The 22,019-nt window shown below is 42.8% G+C and overlaps 1 protein-coding gene across 5 annotated transcripts in view; it reads right to left on the bottom strand.

The window, feature by feature from the left end:
- The window catches only part of glis2b (GLIS family zinc finger 2b), an 87,203-nt gene extending 77,433 nt beyond the window's left edge, over window positions 1–9,770 (bottom strand). For 3 of the 5 annotated variants that reach the window (XM_087997877.1, XM_043711461.2, XM_043711458.2), the window contains exon 1: window positions 9,460–9,767. Coding sequence is in view for 2 of the 5 variants with exons in the window: in XM_043711458.2 (XP_043567393.1) it covers window positions 9,460–9,491 (32 nt within the window). In the remaining 3 variants the exon portion in view is untranslated. Of the gene's footprint in view, window positions 1–9,459 lie in introns of all 5 variants that reach the window. The other 2 variants (XM_043711460.2, XM_087997879.1) reach the window with 2 other exon arrangements.
- Window positions 9,771–22,019: the final 12,249 nt, after the last annotated feature.

Here is a 22,019-nt window from a genome sequence, read left to right as displayed (position 1 = left end):
ATAATATACTGATCCATCTGCTTTTTCAGAGAACTGAGAACCATCCCCAAGACTCTAGCTTTGTTTCTTAATTTGTTTGTGGGATCTTGCTGTGTACAAGTTAACCATATAACAACTATGAATTTCCTTCAAAACATTCCTCTAATATTAAGCACTTTGAAAAACCCATCTAAGATATTATATAAATTCTTCATTCATTTAAATCTGACTTTGCCCACTGTTCATTTAATAGCAAATGTGCTTTGGGATCTTAAAAAGTGAAAACTTTAGCAGAATGGCATATTGTGCACTTCATGTCATTATATGATGCTCTTGTCTGAATTAACCAACACACATCTGATTTACTGGAAGCAATGTCAAGGCAGATTTAATGATGTAAAATTTTGAAATATCACAGTTCAAAATACCAAAAGCGAAATGGAAAGAAACTATTTCATTTTGTTCCAGCTGTATTTAATAAAAATCACTGACTAACCCCAGGTGTTGCTGTGACAACACAATTTTAATCAAGGGCATTAATTTCAGTTGAAAACCTCTCACACATGCAACGGAGGGAAATGATCCTCACATGTGGATGTTTATTTGGCAACCATCTGCGACCAGTCAGTAACCAAGGAAACAACAATCAAAAACACTTTCACTCTGTTTTCTGTCTCGCCATTTTTCCAACAAACACACAAAAAAGGTTAAAATACACACACATAAACCATGTGAATAACGATTGTTCATTCATCTTTGATCAGAAATGGAAATCACTACATCTGGATTCCCAATTACCCAGCATATGCCTAGTGGGTAATATACCAGACAACACTGATTTGACTGAAGATCAGAAATTTGCAATTAGTTCCCATTCTGCACACTTGGTCAATCTGATCAAACAGTGATTAACCTCTGGATGAACTCAGCATTTCTATTTACAGCAATCAGGTCTCTCATAGCATGCAACTCATCTCCTGATTCTCCAAAACCTACCCACCAGCTTCAAGACTCAATTTAGGAAAGAGGTATAGTACTCTCCACTTACCTGGATGAGGGCAGCTTCAATTACACTCATGGAGCTCAATGTCATCCAGGACAAAGCAGCTCACTTGATTGGTACCTCATCAACCAGCTGCACAGTGACATCAGTGTGCACAATCTACAAAATTGCACTACAGTAATTCGCTAAGATTCCTTCAACAGCACCTTTCAAACTTGATGACTAATACTACTGAGAAGGTCTAATGCAGCAAATAAATGAGAACACCTGAACTTGGGGTGCAAAACCTGAAGCTTCACTGCCTAACAGTACTATGGGTGTCCCTACAGCAGATTGATTGTAGTTGTTCAAGAAGGCCATTCACCATGTTCTTGTCAAGGAAAATTAGTGACAGGCAATATATGCTGGCTTTGTCGGTGATACTTACATTCTGTGGATGAGGGAAAAAAAACGATAGTTTTGACTCACCTTTTTGTACAACATATAGGTTTAGTTGTGACCTTACCTACTGTATTTAATATTGAAAGACCTGATTGCTGTAAATAGGAATGCTGAGGTCATCCAGAGGTCAATGGTGCTCACCTCACACCTAAAATTCAGCTCTTTTGTCCAAGCTTAGACTAAGTGTATAATGAGATCTGGAACTGAGTGGTCATGGTGGAACCCAAGCTGAGCATCAGTTAATTGACTGCCTACATGCTGTTTGATGGTGGTGTTAATGGCAACTTTGTTAACTTTGCTGATGATAAAGAGTAGGCTGACGGGCAGTGATACAAGGCACAAGACAGGAGTATGATGGAATACTCCCCACTTGAGTGCAGCTGCAACAACACTCAAGAAGCTTGGCATCATCCAGGACAACTTAGCCTGCTGGTTGGGACCACACCCACAAGCATCCACTCCTTCCACTACAGACACTCAGTACCAGCAGTGTGTATTAGCTACAAGATGCACTGCAGAGATTCACCAAGGATCCTTAGCTAGCACCTTTCAAACTCACAATCACTTCCATTTAGAACAACAAAAGCAGCTGATACATGAGAACACTGCCACCTTCAAGATCCGCCCCAAGCCACTCACCATCTTAACTTGGAAATATATAGCTGTTCCTTCACTGTTGCTATGTCAAACTCCTGGAATTCCCTCCCTAAGGGTATTGTGGGTCAACCTACAACACATAGACTGTAGCATTTCAAGAAAGCAGCTCACCAACTCCTTCTCAAGGGCAACCAAGTACGGGTAATAAATGCTGGCCAGTCAGGGACACCCACATCCCCAAAAATGTAATTTTTTAAAAATATCCATGGTCAGGTAGCTGCCAATATTATGGCTGTACTGAAACAGCTTGGCTAGTTTGTGGTTAGATCTGCAGCACAAGACTTTAGTACTACAGCAGGGATATTGTCAGTGCCCAGGCCTTTCAGACTCCAGTGCATTCAGCCATTTCTTGATTGCACATGAAGTGAAATGAATTGGCTGAAGACTAGCATCTGTGAATGGCAGGGATGCCAAGAGGAGACCAAGATGAATCATCCACTTGGCACCTCTGGTGGAAAGTGGGTCAAGTACCACATCCCTGTCTTTGTCATTGACATGATGGGCTCCTTATTGAGGTGATGGGAGCATTACAAAGCTATGATCTGATCCATTGATTCTGGTTAGTTCTGTCTAAACATGCCGTCTCTGCACTTGTAGTCCCCTGCTGTACCATGCTGTAGCTTCACACGGATGACACCATACTTCTAAATATACCTGGTGTTGCTCCTGGCATGTATTCCCACAATCCTCAGTGAATCACTGAGTCAATTAAAACACACCATTATAGTCTCACTTCACAGTTAGCTCAATGTTTATAATTACAAGGAAGTGATGCTTTACGCATAGTTGTTTACAGCACAGAATGAGGCCAATTGGCCCATCATATCCACACATGGTCAACAAGATCTGACTGTACTAATCTCATTTTCCAGCTCTTGGCCCACAGCCCTGGGGGCTATGATAATGCAAGTAAATACTGAAATACTGCTTAAGTGTTGCAAGAGTTTCTGACTCAGCCACTCTGTCAGGCAATGAGTTCCAAATCCATCTACCCTCTGGATGAAAACACTTCTCCTTAACTCTCCTCTTGGCCCATTACCCTCAATTATGTATGTCTCCATTAGGTTTCCTCTCAACAATCACTATTCCAGAGGAAATAACCACAGTCTATCCAATCTTCCCTCACAGATCAAACCATCATCCTTTTAGGCTATGCGGCCAGGTTCTGCATATGCTGACCGGCATACCAACGTATTGACTTCCAACTTCGAAAGCTGATGCTGCACATGGACCTTGGAGGTTCGCTCAAACCTTCCAGCCTAGACAGCACCCCTGCAAATCTCCTCTGCACCCTCTCTCAAGCAATCACATCCCTTCTATAATTTGATGACAAAAACTTCACACATACTCCCAGTTGTGACCCAACCAGTGTTTTATACAGTTCCAGCATAACCTCCCTGCTCTTGTATTCTATCATTTGGCTAACACAGGTAAGTATTCCATAAGCCTTCTTAACCACCTTAACTACTTGTCCTGTTACGTTCAGGGATCTGACACTAGGGATGGGCAATAAAAATGCTGACCAGTGATGCCAACATCCCATGTGTGAGAGGCTGAACAAGCTGGGGCAGTTTTCCCTGGAGGGTCGGAGGCTGAGGGGTGACCCTTATAGAGGTTTACAAAATTATGAGGGTCATGGATAGGATAAATAGACAAAGTCTTTTCCCTGGGGTCGGGGAGTCCAGAACTAGAGAGCACAGGTTTAGGGTGAGAGGGGAAAGATATAAAAGAGACCTAAGGGGCAACTTTTTCACACAGAGGGTGGTACATGTACGGAATGAGCTGCCAGAGGATGTGGTGGAGGCTGGTACAATTGCAACATTTAAGAGGCATTTGGCTGGGTATATGAATAGGAAGGGTTTAGAGGGATATGGGCCGGGTCTGGCAGGTGGGACTAGATTGGGTTGTGATATCTGGTCGGCATGGACGGGTTGGAGCGAAGGGTCTGTTTCCATGCTGTACATCTCTATGATTCTATGACTCTATATGAAAAAACCACAAAGTCATAGTTTAATTTCTTGCATTGTTAGTTCTCCCTAAGTGCATTATCTCAAACTTTTCCAGGTTGAATTCCATTTGTCACTGCTCTGCCCAACTGACCTATCTGTTGATATCTTCCTCATTAGTTGCCACCCTAACAATTTTTGTGTCTTTCATGAACCTCATGATCATAGCTCTTACATTTAAGTCCAAGTCATTAACGTACACCACAGTGCAAGGGCCCCAGCTCTAAGTCCAATGGAGCCTCACTGGAAAGAGACTTCCAGTCACAGAAACATCACTGTACCATGACCCTCTGCTTCCTCTCTTTCAGCCACTTTGCCCTGGATCCCATGGTCCCCCTTGCTTTCTTGACCAGTCAGCCAAGGGGGACCTTCTATAGAGCCTTGCTAAAGTCCATATAGAGCCTACCTTGCACCAACCCATTTGCTGTCTTATTATTTTCACTTTTGCTGAAGATGGATTACATATTTGATCACCTATTATCTCCATGACTGTTTGGGGAGCTTCAGTATTCACTAAATAACATGTTTGCCCCTGAACAATCTGTTCAGATGCTATTACACACTCTGGAACAGGTGAGTACTAACTTGGGACTCCTAACTCAGAGACAGGACTAAAAATGAGTTTTAATTTTAATTATACAGAGCCTTGGTCAGCCTTTGTGATTAGTAACTGCAGTTTAGAAATGTTATATATACTCTGAAGAGAGCACAGGATGGATTCACCAGAATGTCACCAAGATTAGAGGTTTGGATTATCAGGACAGGTTACATAATAAAGATACCCTTGAGTTTAGAAAGTTGACAGGTGACCTATTTGAAGAGTTTGAAATAAAAGGATTCAATAGGAACAAATACATAAAAATAATTTCCTCTGTAGGGTAGTCCAGAAAGAGGAAGGATAACCTTAACTTCACACTAGATTGTACAGGAATTAAATCAGTAGGCACTTTCCTGGCACAAAGGATGGTGAAAATATGGAATTCACTCCCTAAAAGGCAACTGAAATTTTCAAGACAGATTTATACAGATTTTGTTAGGTAACAGCAGCATCAAAGATATGGAGAAAGGACAGGCATGAAGAGTTGGAGCATGATCAGTCAATAACAGAAGAGTCAAGGGGCCAAATGGCTGCCTGCTGTGCATGTTTCTACATCACTCCTACCACATCCTCGAACTCACTGTAAACAATTGCTTGGAAAGTGCTCTACATTCAGTTTGAAGATTTTACATTGTAGAAGTTTATTCTGCAGTCATGAGCCGTACCAACCAGCCCCACTCACACAGCCTACCTCAAGTAGGGGTGACCTGATTCAATCACCTCATTTGGTGCACAACCTTAAATGTATAGGGATATAACTATTGCTCCTCAGCCTTTCAGAAAATGCCATCACATTCCAGGGATCCATAGGCTCAGCGATTATCTGCACCTTGCCAAGGAGCCATTCTTCCTATGTCAGCCCAGACAGTTAGTCAATTGTCTATTTGGCTGTAGGAGGACTCACAGACAAACCTCATCCTGGCCTCACCCAATATACATATCCATGCAGGGAAAGTTAATGAACTGGTGATCGAGAGTGGTAGCCCTGACTAGTTCTCTCAATTATTTGGCTTTTACAAAAATTGTTGAATATATTTTTTCTCTAATTCATGCTGCAGTACAGTTGCAATCTGCACACAGTTAACATTGACATCAGCTCCTGTGCGTAGTCACAGGCCTGTTGGCTCCCACCCCAGGAATGCTTCAGACTGTGGCTGCCTCGATAGAACAGCTTTGTACGTTTGCCAGCGCCTTTCATTATAAGATTTTGATTTAACCATTTTACCACTGCACTACCTTACTGACCTACTCGAGTGTTGAATCTGACTTCAGCACAGACAACAACACAACCACATATGAAAAAACTCATCCACCTCCACCTCTTCCCACAGGAAACCCACGAATTTAACAAAGTCTCCAATAACAGGAGCCTCTCCAAGTAGAGTAAGGAATTTCTCCTGGTGTCCCATGCAACATTTATCTTTCAGCCTGTATTGCTATAAGCAGATTAGCTAGTTGTTAGCACATTGCATTGTGTAAAATCTTGGTGCAGATAGACTGGCTGATGTATTTCCAACTTTCTAATAGGGAGGACGTTTTAAAAGTACTTCATTAACTATAAAATACTCTGAAAATAAAAAGAAAAATATGCATTTCAACGACACATTTCAAGTCCTCCGGTGATCCCAAAGTACTTTAATTGCCAGATAAATATGAGTAAATCTCATCTGAACATTCTCCATAGTCTTGACATCACCAAAGTGGCCATCCTCATTTGGTAACCGACAATGAATCCATAATGGTGCTGGGATTTTTCACCAAGAGGAGAACCATGGCCTTATTTACACAGATTAACTTTACCACAGAGATAGTGAAGAGCAGCAAAGCCAGGGCTCACCGGTCCCTGCTCTGATTCCACACCCAAGCTGTAAGTTGTGGAGGTCATGTTCACTGGCTCAGTATCACCTCCAATGCGATCAGCAGATGCAGGGTCTGGAGATGGGAGGTTTGTGTTAAACGCATTAGCAGACAGGGGGAAGCTATTTTACCAGCCAAAGCTAAGGCAGTCCATGGTCAGTCTGAGGGAATCACATTCAATGGAAGTTTGCAGGGTGCAGCCTAACTCATACTAGCAATTCCTTGCAGATCACCATAAAATTATGAAAATATTTACAACGTAATGTGGGAAAATATGAGGTTATGTACTTTGGCAGGAAGAATAGAGGAGCCAAATAATATTTAAGGAGAAAGACTGCAGAAAGCTACAGACCAAGGGGATCTGGGAGTCCTTGTCCATGAATTACAAAAAAACTAAAATTCAAGTTCAGTGGGTGATAGGGAATGGAAATGGATTGTTGGCCTTTATTTCAAAGGGAATGGGTATAAAAGTTGGGAGGTTTTACAATGCACTTGTCAGACTACAGCTGGAATACTTATGGGACCCTTTTGTGCCTCTTATCCAAGGAAAGATGGACTGGCATTGGAGGCAGTCCAGAGAAGGTTCACTTAGCTGATACCAAATAAGGAGGGACTGCCTTGTGAGGAGCAGTTGAGTAGGTTGGGCCTGTACTCACTGAAATTTAGAAGAGTGAGAGGTGGCTTTATTGAAACACACAAGTTCCTTGACTGGGCAAATGTGGAAGGGTTGTTTCCCCTTGTGGTAGAGTCGAGGACCAGATGGAATAATATCAGAATAAGGGCAAGGGCACACATTAAAGATATAGATGAGAAAGATTTTTTCTTTCAGAGAGTACTGAAGCTGTGGAATTCTTTATTACAGAGGGCTTTTGAAGTTGGGTGTTAAGTATGTTCAAATCTGAGATGGATAGTTTTTTTGCTTAATCAGTGAGGGAATCAACAGTTATGAGGAAAAGGCAGGACAATGGAGTTGAGGATTATCAGATCAACCAGGATCCCATTGAACGGTGGAGTAGACTTGATGGGCTGAATGGCCTACTTCTGCCATTCAACTCACCTATTCCATGCCAGTGATCCACAAACGCCTCCTCCCAATCCTCTTCATGCCATCCAACAAAATATCCTACTATTCCCTTCTTCTTCATATGCCTATGATACTTCCCCTTAAAAGTATCTTTAAAATTCACTCTAATAACACCATGTGGTAGTAAGTGTCATATTCTGGCCACTCTGAAATTTTTATTGAATTTATAACTGATCACCTTATAATTTTGGTCTGCCCAATGAGTGGAAATATCCTAGCATCAGCTTCAGCTTTCTCTTTTAGAGAAGGAAGAGCCCCTGATTTTTCAGTCATACACAAAAAAACCCTCTCTTTCTCTCTGTCATTAACGCTCATAACTGGTCAGAATTTCTCCTGTTAGCTGACATTCAAATCATTTAAAAATCACAGTATAATTTTGAAAAACTAGCATGACCTTGTGTATGCATTAAAAAGAGACACGTCCAATGTCTTGCCTGGCTTTGTTTGTATTGTTTAATTTTCTTATTCCTGGCACACTGTTCAATGTAACTAAATCAAACAGGGCCATCAGGTTTCAAGTTCAATCCATACTGAGTTATCTAATTGCAGCCTCAAAGTATGGCAACTGGCCTTCGCATCTCTAAATAAGGACCTCGGGGAGATGGGGAGATTCACGAGGGAGAGTGAACTCAGGAATATCAAATCAGCCGAGATTCCTGTTCTTGCTCATATTTGAGCAACTCCTGCTAGGAAAATTGTGATGTCCTGATTTCAGATGCAGATGGATTTGGGCGTAAGGGGAGAAGGGCAGTAGTGTTTCAATTGAAATGTATGAACTGACACAGGCAACTATCTGTGTGGAGTTTGCACATTCTCCCCGTGTCTGCGTGGGTTTCCTCCAGGTGCTCCGGTTTCCTCCCACAGTCCAAAAATATGCAGATTAGGTGAATTGGCCATGCTAAATTGCCCGTAGTGTTAGGTATAGGGGAATGGGTCTAGGTGGGTTGCTCTTCGGAGGGTCAGTGTGAACTTGTTGGGCCGAAGGGCCTGTTTCCACACTGTAAGAAATCTAATCTAATCTGATATGAACAAGGGGGACACACAGTAACAGAGAGCTAGTGATGACCATCATCCCCACTCTCCACACTGATTGCACACCAATTCTACTTCATTGCTACCCAGTTATCTGGTCAGATGATGGCATTGCATACACCGGAGGAGGAGAGATTATGAAGTACAAACACTTTGGTGGGCAGAGATGGAGTCTAATATAACGTCAGTAGATCATAGCAGGCAACAAAAATACAATATAATGAACAGAGTAATACTGGAAGACGATCGGAGTGTAACACAGAAGTCAATCACAGTACAATATTGGGAGTGATTTCAATGTAATGTTGGGAATTAATCAATGTGACGCTGGCAGTAGGTTACAGTGTGATTCTATGAATGGATCAGTTTAAAGCAGGAAATGGGTCACATGACGTGGAGTGGATCACCGCGAAAACAGATCATAGTGTAGGGAGTCAATGGCAATGTGGGGAGCAACTCACCTTGTTGCTGGGAGTCGATCACAATGTGAAGAGTGGGTCACAGTGTAACACTGAGAGTGGATCAATGTTGAGAATGGGTCATAGCGTGGCACTGGGAGTAGATTCCCGAGTAATGTTGTGAGTGGGTCACTGTATAAGTGGATCATAGTGTACCCCACAATGTGGATCCCAGTGTAGGGAGTGGATCACGGCATAGGGCGTGGATCGTGGTGGAACGCTAAACACTGCAAGGGTGTGGGTGACAGTGTAATGTTGGAAATGGGTCACACTGCAGGGAGTGGATCGATCGCTGTGTTGGCAGTGGATCGCTGTGGGACGCGGGTAATCAGCTGGAATCCTACCTGCGCCGGAGTTGTCTCTCGCCGCCAATCATTCAGTGGGATCCCGATTCTCCCGATCGCCTGCGATCTGGAATCCACCGGAGTCCGAGGCGGGTGCCGATCCCGGATCGCTGCTTGGGCCAGGAATTAGCGGGAGCGCTGGCGATCGCTCGGCCCGGCGGAGGCGGACCAGCCCCAGCCCCAGCCCCAGCCCACCCCCCGGCTCCAGCGCCTCTCTCTGTCAGACTCGGCACCGATTTCTTGTCGCTTTTCCCCTGAACTCCATCCCGGGCGGTGAGCGCATGCCCGGAGCGAACTCTGCACCTCCCCTGAGACGGGGTTAAAGCGGCACTGTACTCCCACCCACATCTCAGCCCAATGTCAAAAACCCTCCCCCGCATTCTTTGGGCTTCTCCCCCCCCCCAAAATCCTGGCGTCAGCTTGACATTCCCACCCTTTTATTTAAAGTTGAAATTCATTTTTCGCGTTGCACAGTGAAAATTCCAACGAAGGCTGGTTAGCAGCATTTTTATTAAAAACTGCGATTCTAGTTTACAAAACCAAAATACGCAGTTTCAGCCAGAATGTCTCCTTTTGTTATCTCTTCTGATCTCCCAATTCCTGACTTTTCCAATTAAAATCTCAAAGTTAAGTTATTTAGCCTTGCCTCTGCCTCCTCTATGACTGGGTGCAATCCTGCAACATACCCCTCCAATCCCCTTCCCCAAAGCCTACCCTTGCCCCACTTCTGTTTTCTGAATCATTCCTCCCTTTACTCCACATGGCACTTGGCACTTGGTAAAGTGTATTTCCGCAGAATAGCCTCATCTCTCCATTTGAAGTGGTAACAGCTCCAGACCAGTACCATCCAGTATGCAGTGACCCTATTGATTACTACGTCCTTATATTTTCTAATCAGCCTGCTCAGAGATGGCATTACCCACTTTCTGGAGTAGGTGGGTTTTGAAACTGGGCCTCCTGGCCCAGAGACAGGTGCACCACCATTGCATCATAAGAGTCTTCTACCTGGAAGCATCGGATTATTATTATTGAACACTCCTGCTTTAACCAGTGGTCTCAACAGGCAGGGGAATCAACAGACACCTGTGTTAGTGATTTACATAGATTGGCCAGTTCATGATAAAAGTACACTTAGTAAAGGGAATATTTGTAATCAACTTTCTAATTCTTACAAACGTTCCCCATTATCCCACAGTGTGAACAAAGTCAATGTGAACTAGATGTGCTTTGGGTATGAGAAAAGGGCAGGCTAATCGCTTGTTGGACAGCGAGTAGACACAGTGGGCTGAATAGTCTTATACTGTGCCATAATTATTCTATGATTCTGTGAAATTAGCAAAGGCAAGTTAAGTTCTCGGGTCTGTTCTATTGGCTGTACCATGCTCAGAGTCTCACCTGTATCAGCAAGATATAATTATTCCTCACAGATGTTTCCTGTATGTTTCTATCACTAATATTGTATTTATTTAACAAAAGAATCTGAGTGATTTTTCTTTGCTGCCTTAATACAATTTGAGCCCATGTTGCGTTAGTTAGTAGGGCATTAGCCTGGGCCTCTAGATTATTCGTCCAGTGACATTACCTCTACACCATTACTCTTTATTCAAACTAAAAATCAAATCAATCTGATTACATTGGAAATGAAAGCTATGAAGAAGTTTTTTTTTATTCATTCATAGGTTGTGGCCATCATTAATGTATTGCCTGTTCCCTAATTGCTCTGGAGAAGGTGGCAGTGAGCTGCCTTCTTGAATCATTACAGTCCTTGGAGTGTAGGGACACCCAAAATGTCATTAGGGAGCGAGTTCCAGGATCTTGTCACAGCAACAGCGATACAATTCCAAGTCAGGGTTGTGCGTGGCTTAGAGGAAAACTTGCAGAGCCTGGTATTCCCAGCTATCTGCTGCCCTTATCTTTCTAGGTTGCTGAGGTCACAGGTTGGGAAGGTGCTAGTGAAGGAGACAAGGTGAAGATTGAATTTGATGGATAAGGTGCCAGTTAAGCAAACAGATTTGTCCCAATGTTGGTGGAGCTGCAGCCTTCAATCAAGTCAAGAGTATTTGTGCCTTGAAGATGGTGAATAGGCATTAGGGAGTCAGGAGGTGAGTTACTCGCCACAAGATTCCAAGCCTTTGACCTGCTCTTCACCACTGTATTTATAAGGCTGATCCGTTTAGTTTCTGATCAGTAGTAACCCCCAGGAAGTCAATCGTGGGGAATTCAGCAATGGTAATTGCTGTTCACGGTTAATAGTTAGATAATCTTTCATTGGGGGTGGCCATTGTCAGGCACTTGTTTGATGAGAAAATTGCTTACCATCTATCAGTTTACACCTGAATGTTGCTATATATGAGGAATAAAAACAGAAATTGCTCAAGAAACCCAGCAGGTCTTGCAGAATCTGCGTGGAGAGAAACAGAGTTAATGTTTCAAGTGCTATGTGAATCTTCATTGGAATGGAACTGTCTGTTGGATTCAAAGCATTAACTCAGTTTCTCTCTTCACAGATGCTGCCAGACCTGCTGAGTTTCTCAAGTATTTTCTGTTTTTATTCCTCATAATTTGAAGCAGTTTTTGTCCATATATAGCAAAACACAGACAACATTCAGGCTTAAACTGATAGATGCTAAGTAATATTCTCGTCAAACATGTATATGTGGATTGCAAATGGTGCTGAACATTGTGCAAACATCAGTGAACATTCTCACTTCTGACCTTATAACAGAGGGAAGGCAGCATCTGAAGATAGTTGGGCCTAGGACACTATTCTGAGGCATTCCTACAGTATTGCCCTGGAACTAAGATAATTTATTTCCAACATCCACATTGCTTCCTTTGTACTAGGTGTGGCTCCTATCAGTAGAGAGATTTCCCCTAGGTCTGATTGAATCTAACCTTGTTGGATATGCATTTTATTATTATTGGCTTTGGGGAATGAGCATGCCAGGCAGAATGTACAGCGCAAGGAATATTAAAGTCAGTTTTGGATTAAGGAACTGCAAGATGATTAGTACTTGTGCAATTGCCGAATCAAAAGTTACTCTGAGCTGAATTACAAGGACATTTTGAGTAGACCTTATTTGTATTGCTTTGATTATGTAAGTTTGAAGGGTGATTTAACTGAAGTGATTAAAATTATAAAGGGATTGATTAGGGAATTACAAATAAACTATTTCATTTGGTGTCAAATTCCAGAACAAAGAAAATAATCTTCAAATTAGAGTCTGGCCAAAATTTATCAAGGGATGTGGAATAAAGGTGCTTAAATTAAGGTACCAATCAGTCAAGAACTAACTAAATGGCAGAACAAGTTCAAGGGACTGAATGGTTTCATCCTGTTCCTGTGTCAGGTCCCTGAGCAGATCATATAATAGACACCTCTACCACCTCTACAGCAGATCCCTGATCATTTAGTGACTATCTTTAAACCAAGTTAAAAATCACACAACACCAGGTTATAGTCCAACAGGTTTAATTGGAAGCACACTAGCTTTGGGAGCGACACTCCAATTGTGTAATCACCTGATGAAGGAGCATCGATCCTGGTGTTGTGTGATTTTTAACTTTGTACACCCCAGCCCAACACCGGCATCTCCGAATCATCTTTAAACCACAAATAGACCTGATTATAATTATTACTGTACAGAATTGGCAGTCACTTTGGTCAGAATAATTAAGTATCTTTATTCAGTAAGCTTTAGGGGCCTCAAATTGAACCTTTGTACAGAGTCCACACAAATCAAACATCTCAGAAAAGCAGGATACATGCAGGTTTCTTTCTTACAAGGTGCAGCAATTTTGTTTTAATCAAACCAACAGCTTTCATGGATACAGATGACTAGTTACATTCATTAACCCAGTATCATCCTTCACTCAGTGAGTAGCACACTACTCAGTCAGTCAGAAGGTTATGGATTTAATTACCACTCCAGATACAGGTAGTTAAATGTATATCTAGACTAACACAGCCAGTGTTGTACTAAGGGAGAGCCTTGGGGGTGCTGTGTTTCAAAGGAGACAAAACCAAGCCCATTTAGATGAATGCAAAGATCCCATGGCACTATTTTGAAGAACAACAGGCAAAGTTTACTCTGTATTCTGACCAATAATTGTATCTCAACCAATATCATGAAACATGATTGCATTTCTAGTTCCGGAAGCTTGCTGTGTGTAAATTGGCTGATAGCTGTAGAGCATTTCAAATACCTTTCTGAGAGTGGAAATGGAAAAGAAAAAATTATGTCTGTCTGACAGTAAGGAATCATCCAATTTGGGTAATGAAAAATTTATTTGCTTTGCAATTAGTGCAGAAAGGGTGCTCAAAAATGGGTGTGTCAAGCAACCAATGGCGTGCCAATTGGAGTCTGCAGATGTTGGTTATGGGTCATGTGATGAAATCTCCCTGAATGTATCCAATTAGAGACAGTAAGTGTATTGAGAGGTGGCATCCAGCATATTAAAATCCAAGATAAGCCTCCTCCAAATCTTCCACTGCAATGCCATCATGTGGTTCATGGTAGTAAGTTCATGTCATGAGCATTTCATTGGGAGGGATACTGCCAATAATTATTTGGGTTTGTCATAATTACAGGAAGAACTCATGGTGTTCTCAATGTCTTGTTTGATGAAGAAGCTATCCAGTATGGAACTATAGCCATACAGATCAGGCTCAGGGAACATTACATATGCCTTTGTGTGCATGTACTCGGAAACAATCAGTCAGAATGTCAAGGTAAGGCTTAGTTGTGATGTCCACATGGTAAAATGAGTTATACTTTAATTGTTCAGAGTGTCCTGATAAAGGTTCTCTAGGGTCCTCAGTACATTTACCTAGATTTTGGCCAGTAGTAGTTTAATCAAGCTCTTGGGAGACATGAAATCAATTTATGGAGGTAACTAATAACACTAAATCTAAGGAAAATATTTCACCTAAAAACTGCAAAGCATGACATTTTATCTGCCTCCTCTCCTGGATATTTTCCAATCAACCTGGCAGGTTATTACACACCTTTAGAGCAGGTGAGACTTGACCTAGGTCTCCTGACGTAGGGTCACTACCACAAACCTCCTCTCCTGGACACTCGCTGGATCAGCTAACATATCAAAAATGGCCATTTGAGTAAGTTAACAAATTTCTTTAAGAAAAAATGCTAGCTGGTGATAATATTTCTGGATACTGTTGGTAAGGCTTCAGTCAAACATTTGGTGACCTGTGACAAGTGTCAGACACCACTAACAAACAAGTATCAATAAAGCACTGTTAAGGAAGAAAGAGAGACGTGCATTTATATTCTGACTTTTGTGACCTGAGGATATCTGAATGCACTCTACAGCTGATTATGTACTTTTGAAGTGTGTCACTGTTTCAATGTAGGAAATATAGCAGCCAATTTGTGCACAGCAAGCTCACAAACATCAGCAAGATAAATGATCAGGTTATCTGATTTAATGGTTTGGTAATGATGTAAATTACAGTAATGATAAATATTGACCTGGAAACAGGGAAGAACTTCTTAAAAGAATATTAGTTATCTGTAATTCACTGAAGAGACCCAGACCTCAGGCCACTGTTTAAATCTCACTAAAACAATGGCATCTCTAAAAGTGTTGCAATCCTCTCACTATGCTAGGTGTACTGGCCTATATTTTGTGCTCAAGACTGGGATCCATAATCTTCTGAGTCAACAAGAGTTCAGTGCTGCCACTGAACTAGGACTGAACACAACAAAGAGCCCATATTTCACAAAGGAACTCAGCATCAGTGAAAGAGTTAGGAGTAAAGGTGATGTTAAATAGCTCTGAGGAGAGTTTTAAAGGTGTTGAGAGATGTACTGTAGTGGAGAGTGGTGGAATTTAGTTACAGAGAGAGTTCTAAGCAGTGGAAACTCAGTAGAGAATAACTTTAATGTCTTTCAGCCGTACCCTGACCTGCAGCACAGTTGAAAATAGGAAATGGTTTATAAATTTAAGGCAGTGAACGAGGTCTTGTAAAATGTTTATTAGGCCTATACCTAGAGCTGTGACAGAATCACCATCCCTCCATTGCACTAAAGGGAATTTGAAGGCTTTAATGCATTCCTCACAGACAGATCTTGACCAACTACAGCCTATGGAGCACTACATAATACATGGCTTGGAAAGGGTGGACGCTAAGAAATTGTTTCCGTTAGCCGAGGAGACTTGGACCCATGGGCACAGCCTTAGAATTAGAGGCGGTCAATTCAGAACAGAAATGCAGAGACATTTCTTCAGCCAGAGAGTGGTGGGCCTGTGGAATTCATTGCCGCGGAGTGCAGTGGAGGCCGGGACGCTAAATGTCTTCAAGGTAGAGATTGATAAATTCTTGATGTCACAAGGAATTAAGGGCTACTAGGAGAATGCAGGTAAGTGGAGTTGAAATGCCCATCAGCCATGATTAAATGGCGGAGTGGACTCGATGGGCCGAATGGCCTTACTTCCACTCCTATGTCTTATGGTCTTATGGACTGTACTTATTTCCATGCCAACATAATAGCAATTTTTGCAAACTGAGATGATGCATTTTGATTGATGACAACACAGGAAACAAGTCAAACCTGCCCAGGAATATAGTGGAATTCCTCTAGCAAATGCAGAGCAGGATCAGGGCCCTGGCAGATTTGCATTCTGTATGATTGGTCTGAATTTTATCAAAGTTAGAAAGTATTGACAAATATTAATTTCTTTAAATGCAGTGTTGCCTGGTTGTCATGCATCTGGTTCTGTGGACAAATGCACTGCATTATATACAGATTAGATTAGATTTTTAGATTAGATTAGATTAGATTAGATTACAGTGTGGAAACAGGCCCTTCGGCCCAACAAGTCCACACCGACCCGCCGAAGCGAAACCCACCCATATCCCTACCCCTACCCCTACCCCTACATTTACCCCCTACCTAACACTACAGGCAATTTAGTATGGCCAATTCACCTAACCTGCACATCTTTTGGACTGTGGGAGGAAACCGGAGCACCCGGAGGAAACCCACGCAGACACGGGGAGAACGTGCAAACTCCACACAGTCAGTCGCCTGAGGCGGGAATTGAACCCGGGTCTCTGGCGCTGTGAGGCAGCAGTGCTAACCACTGTGCCACCGTGCCGCCCATACAAGTAAAGAGACACAAGAGCCTAGGTTAAAATCTCTGGGCTGGGCTAAGTTAACTGCAGAAACATAACCTTACTGTCCCAGAGCTACAGAGAGTGAAGAACAAGAAAAATAAATCACCTGAATTTCTTTCCTGTTCCAAAGGCTCCTGCTAGAAATGGATGTCATTGTGAGGACTGGTAAAATGGATGCAGTATGGAAGAGTTTCCAATTCATGGATCTAGACACATGGGTCAGTGCCCTCAACAGATAAAGAACCCTGAACCGCTGGGATTACTAAACCCAGGATTTGCTGCTAGGAGTTATAGATTAATTTTGTTCGTACTGCTGCAAAAAAACCTGATAATTTATTGGGAGCTAGGAGATACAGAGTAGGAAGAAATGATTCTTGGAAGGGATGCAATGTGCAGTGTTTCCCAGGAATCTGTACGGAATCCTCAGCCTTTCAATACTTTCATCAGTTTCCCAGATGAAGGAATAGAGAATTGAGTGTCCAGGTTTGCAAAAGACAATTACTTGTGTAGCTGGGAGTAGGAACTTATCAACGGAAAGGTACACTAAAGTGAATGGGCTGAACCTTTGCAGACAGAGTTCAAGTGGGCAAGTGTGGTTATCAACAGTGGATGCAAGGAAAATGAAATCTGAATATTTTCTTAATGGTGACATACTAGGACCTGCAGGGGGAAAGGTATCAGATTTCAAGTACACAATTTTTTAAAAGCTAGTGGGTACAGCAGTAATCAAACAAGCTAACAGAATGTTGGCCTTTATCTCTGGGGATCTGGAATACCCATATGATCAAAAGTCTCATGATCAAATTCCACATATCAACTCTTCTGGGATATATTCAACAAGTTTTGGCAATCTCAATGTGTGTATTGATCTGTCTAATTATTCACTTTATTTTTTTAGCGGTGTTTATATATTTCATGGAATGACACCCCAAATAACTAGTCCTCTATAATAAGGGAAACATCTTGCAAAAAGTAATCAATGTGGAATTAAGAAGACAGAAGTCTCTGGAGACTTGTACTGGGTAACAGTCAGTAACCAAGCAGAGCTTTTGCTATAGTACAAGCCTTAATATGCTCTTCAGTCAACAGGGACACACACTCCAAAGTTCAAAGCTTAGATTTAATACTGTACTTCATCCAGCAGAGTGCTCCATAGGCTGCAGGAGGCTTTATGTTTCCACCTGGAATTTATTTACTCTGCAACATATTATTTCTCATTTTATTCTGCGATTGAAAGCTAATGAATGGACAGGAAAAATAGTTTTTATTTTATTCCAGCTGGTGCTCAGCTTATGGTGAGCTGCAGTATCACAAAGTTCTATCAGCCTCCTAGAACCTTGCTCACAAGTGAGTGCCAATAACTGCTGAAATGGGTCTGATAAGGTTAATACTGAGGGGTGCCATAAGCACCATCCACTATGGTGATGTCATGTGGACTCGGGGCTAGAATAGCTGATGATCTTGAAGGAGTGAGACCTAACATCCGTAACAATATGTGCCTGTCGATGTACTCTGTAACTGGTTGCTAAGATACAATAAACTGAATCTTGTTAACTAGTTAGACCATGGAATGGCTTTGCTTCTCCACACCAGACCAAGCAGGCCCTTAATTTCCTACACTGAAAGAGTATGATGACACCAACCTTTATCATGGGCAACTACAGCAGCTCATACAGCTATTGTAAGCTGGCATGCCTACATAAGTAACTTAGCCAAGTGTGGGGCACTGTACTGTCTTATCATAATCTATCCATCACCTGGATCCACCATAAATGATCTTTACTGATTTTTCTGCTCTCAGCTTCAGGGACATTGTTTAATCACTACAGTGCCACCCCAGTTTGTGACTGCAATCATTGTTTTATTTGTAAAAATATCTTTTTATGCATACATAGACACGAAAGCAGTTTGGTTCTGTATAGTAGCATATGAAGAAAAAATAAACATTGGAGTTTGATTCTATCCAGCAAACAAATCAAAGACATTTTTTACTTGTCCAAGACTTTGGAATGTGCCAGTCTACAACACTGTTTGCTCTGCAATACCAACAAGTTTCAGAAAGACCAAAGAGTGTCTTTCACCAAATTGATGGTCTTCCAGGCGCAGTCAATGTTTGTCTTGGTGTGTGAGACCCAGGGAACAGAGAGAAGAGCACAGAATCCTGAATCTCAGAGCTGCTTGGGACAAACCTTGCCAGAAACCATTGCATCTTTCTCCAGACTTCCTTTGCAAAGGCACATTCCACAAGGAGATGTTTGACAGTGTCTACCCCTCCAGCAGCTGTTTGAGTGTAGCATGGGGTGGTGCAGGCTGACTGTGCATACATGAAGGATCTCAGAGGTAGTGCCCTTCTCACCATCAACCAAGAGACGTTTTTGGGCTTATTGCAAAGTTCTAGTGATGAGGCATTCTGCCAAATGACTTTGACAGTCTGCTCCGAGAACAACCTGAAAGGATCGACCCTCTCCTCTTCCCGCATGGTCTCAAGGATACTATGTGCTGACCACTTCCTGATGGACTTGTGGTTAAAGGTCATTTTCTTTGCAAATTTCTCCATGAAGGACAGAAGGTACGGAATGGTCCAAATACTTGGAGTGTCCCATGGCAACAAGGTCAGTCTCGTCCTTTGCAACACCAGGCACACGTAGAACCTCAGTGCATTTTGAGTGCGAGCAGCAGCGGAGGTAAGACGAACACGTAAGACTGCAGCTAAGGTAAGACAGTTTTTTTAAAATTACTTATCAGTAGCGGACAGCGGTGTTTTCCCTTTCACAGAAGGAGCGGGAGCAGCGGAGGAAGTGACGAGGACCAGAGGGACAGCTGGGAAGGAAAGCAGTGAGTATATATATCAGCAAGGTGGCTAAACCCGAAACTCTACAACTGTAGTGTCTCCCACCCACCCTCCTCCTCTAACCTAGTTAATAAAATAAGGTTCACTCTCAATCTCCTCTATTGAATATAAGTTTGTTATTAATTTTATAGCAACTTGAACTAAGCTTTCCACTTTAGTACTGAGTGGATGTTCAGATAAGTCGGGTATGGATGCTAGGGCAGTTGCTTGCTCCTCCTGCAGAATGTGGCAGGTGGGAGACATGGCACATGTCTCTGCTGGCTACATCTGCGGGAAGTGCACCCAACTCCAGCTCCTTGAAAACCATGTTAGGGAATTGGAGCTGGAGCTGGATAAACTACGGATCATTCGGGAGGCTGAGGGGGTAATTGAGAGGAGTTACCAGGAGTTGGTCACTCCTAAGGCTCAGGACAAGGATAGATGGGTTACAGTTGGGGGGAGGAAAGGGGACAGACAGACAGTGCAGATATCCCCTGTGGACATTCCCCTAAGCAATAAGTATACCGTTTTGGATACTGCTGGGGGGGGGAATGAACTAACAGAGGAAAGCCATAGCAGTCAGTTCTCTGGCACTGAGCCTGACACTGTGGCAAAGAAGGGAAGGGGCAGAATAGAAAAGTACTTGTGGTAGGGAACTCGATAGTTAGGAGAATCGACAGGAGATTTTGTGGTCAGGATCGGGATTCCCGGAAGGTATGTTGCCTCCCTGGTGTCTCCGATCGGGTGTATAAGGTTCTAAAAGGGGAGGGCAAACAGCCAGAAATCGTGTTACATATTGGCACTAATGATATAGCCAGGAAAAGGATCGAGGATATAAAAAGTGATTTCAGGGAGTTAGGATGGAAGCTGCAAAGCAGGACGAACAGAGTAGTGTTCTCTAGTTTACTACTGGTGCCACGAGATAGCGAGGCGAGGAACAGGGAGCGGGTGCAGCTGGTGTAGGAGGGAGGGCTTCAGATATGTAGATAATTGGGATGCCTTCTGGGGAAGGTGGGATCTGTACAAGAAGGATGGGTTGCATCTGAACTGGAAGGGGACCAATGTCCTGGGTGGAAGGTTTGCTCGAGTAGTTTGAGAGGGTTTAAACTAGTATGGCGGGGGGGGTGGGAACCTGAACTGTATACCAGAGGTGAGAGTTGAATGCAGATGAGGCAATAGCAAGAGGTAGACCAGCTAGTGGGAAGGATTTTCCTGGGAAGGAACCAAGGGATCAGTTAAAGTGTGTTTGCTTTAACGCAAGGAGTATCAAGAATAAAAGTGATGAACTTAGAGCATGGATCAGTACCTGGTGCTATGATGTTGTGGCCATAACAGAAACATGGGTTTCTCAGGGGCAGGAATGGTTGCTGGATGTTCCAGGGTTTAGAGCATTTAAAAAGAATAAGGAGGGGGGGAAAAAGAGGAGGGGCTGTAGCACTACTAATCAGAGAGGGTATCACAGCTACAGAAGCTTCCATTGTCGAGGAAGGTCTGCCTACCGAGTCAGTATGGGTGTAAATTAGGAACATCAAGGGAGCAGTCACCTCATTAGGGGTTTACTACAGGCCTCCCAATAGCAGCAGGGAGATGGAAGAAAGCATAGGTCAGCAGATTTTGGAAAAGTGTGGACGTAGTAGGGTTGTTGTAATGGGTGACTTTAACTTTCCCAATATTGATTGGAACCTCCTTCGAGCAGAAGATTTGAATGCAGCTGTTTTTGTAAGGTGTATTCAGGAGGGTTTCCTAACTCAGTACGTTGACAGGCCGACAAGGGGAGAGGCTATTCTAGACTTGGTGCTCGGAAACGAGCCAGGGCATGGGGCAGATCTTGTGGTGGGAGAGCATTTTGGCGATAGTGACCACAACTGCCTCACATTCTACATAGCTATGGAGAAGGAGAGGATTAGGCAAAATGGGAGGATATTTAATTGGGGAAGAGGAAACTATGATGCGATTAGACATGAGTTAGGAAGCATGGATTGGGAGCAATTGTTCCATGGTAAAGGCACTATAGACATGTGGAGACTGTTTAAGGAACAGTTGTTGCAAGTGATGACTAAATATGTCCCTCTGAGACAGGCAAGAAGTGGTAAGATAAAGGAACCTTGGATGACGAGAGCGGTGGAGCTTCTCGTCAAAAGGAAAAAGGTAGCTTACATAAGGTGGAGGTAGCTAGGGTCAAGCTCAGCTCTAGGGGACTACAGGCAGGCGAGGAAGGAGCTTAAAAATGGTCTGAGGAGAGCCAGGAGGGAGCACGAGAAAGGCTTGGCAGAACAGATTAGGGAAAACATAAAGGCATTTTACACTTATGTGAGGAATAAGAGAATGGTCAAAGAAAGAGTAGGGCCGATCAGGCATAGCATAGGGAATTTGTGTGTGGAGTCTGAGGAGGTAGGGGAAGCCCTAAATGAGTTTTTTGCTTCTGTCTTTACGAAAGAAATGAACTTTGTAGTGAATGAAACCTTTGAAGAGCAGGGGTGCATGCTGGAATGGATAGAGATAGAGGAAGCTGATGTGCTGAAAATTTTGTCAAACATTAAGATTGACAAGTCGCCAGGCCCAGACCAGATTTGTCCTCGGCTGGTTTGG

The sequence above is a fragment of the Chiloscyllium plagiosum genome, unplaced genomic scaffold, assembly GCF_037043375.1.
Source record: "Chiloscyllium plagiosum isolate Xiang-an unplaced genomic scaffold, Cpla_swu_hap1 HiC_scaffold_20, whole genome shotgun sequence".
Lineage (NCBI taxonomy): Eukaryota > Metazoa > Chordata > Chondrichthyes > Orectolobiformes > Hemiscylliidae > Chiloscyllium > Chiloscyllium plagiosum.
The sequence above is the reverse complement of the archived record's forward strand: the minus strand, read 5'-3'. Positions and strand labels throughout refer to the sequence as shown.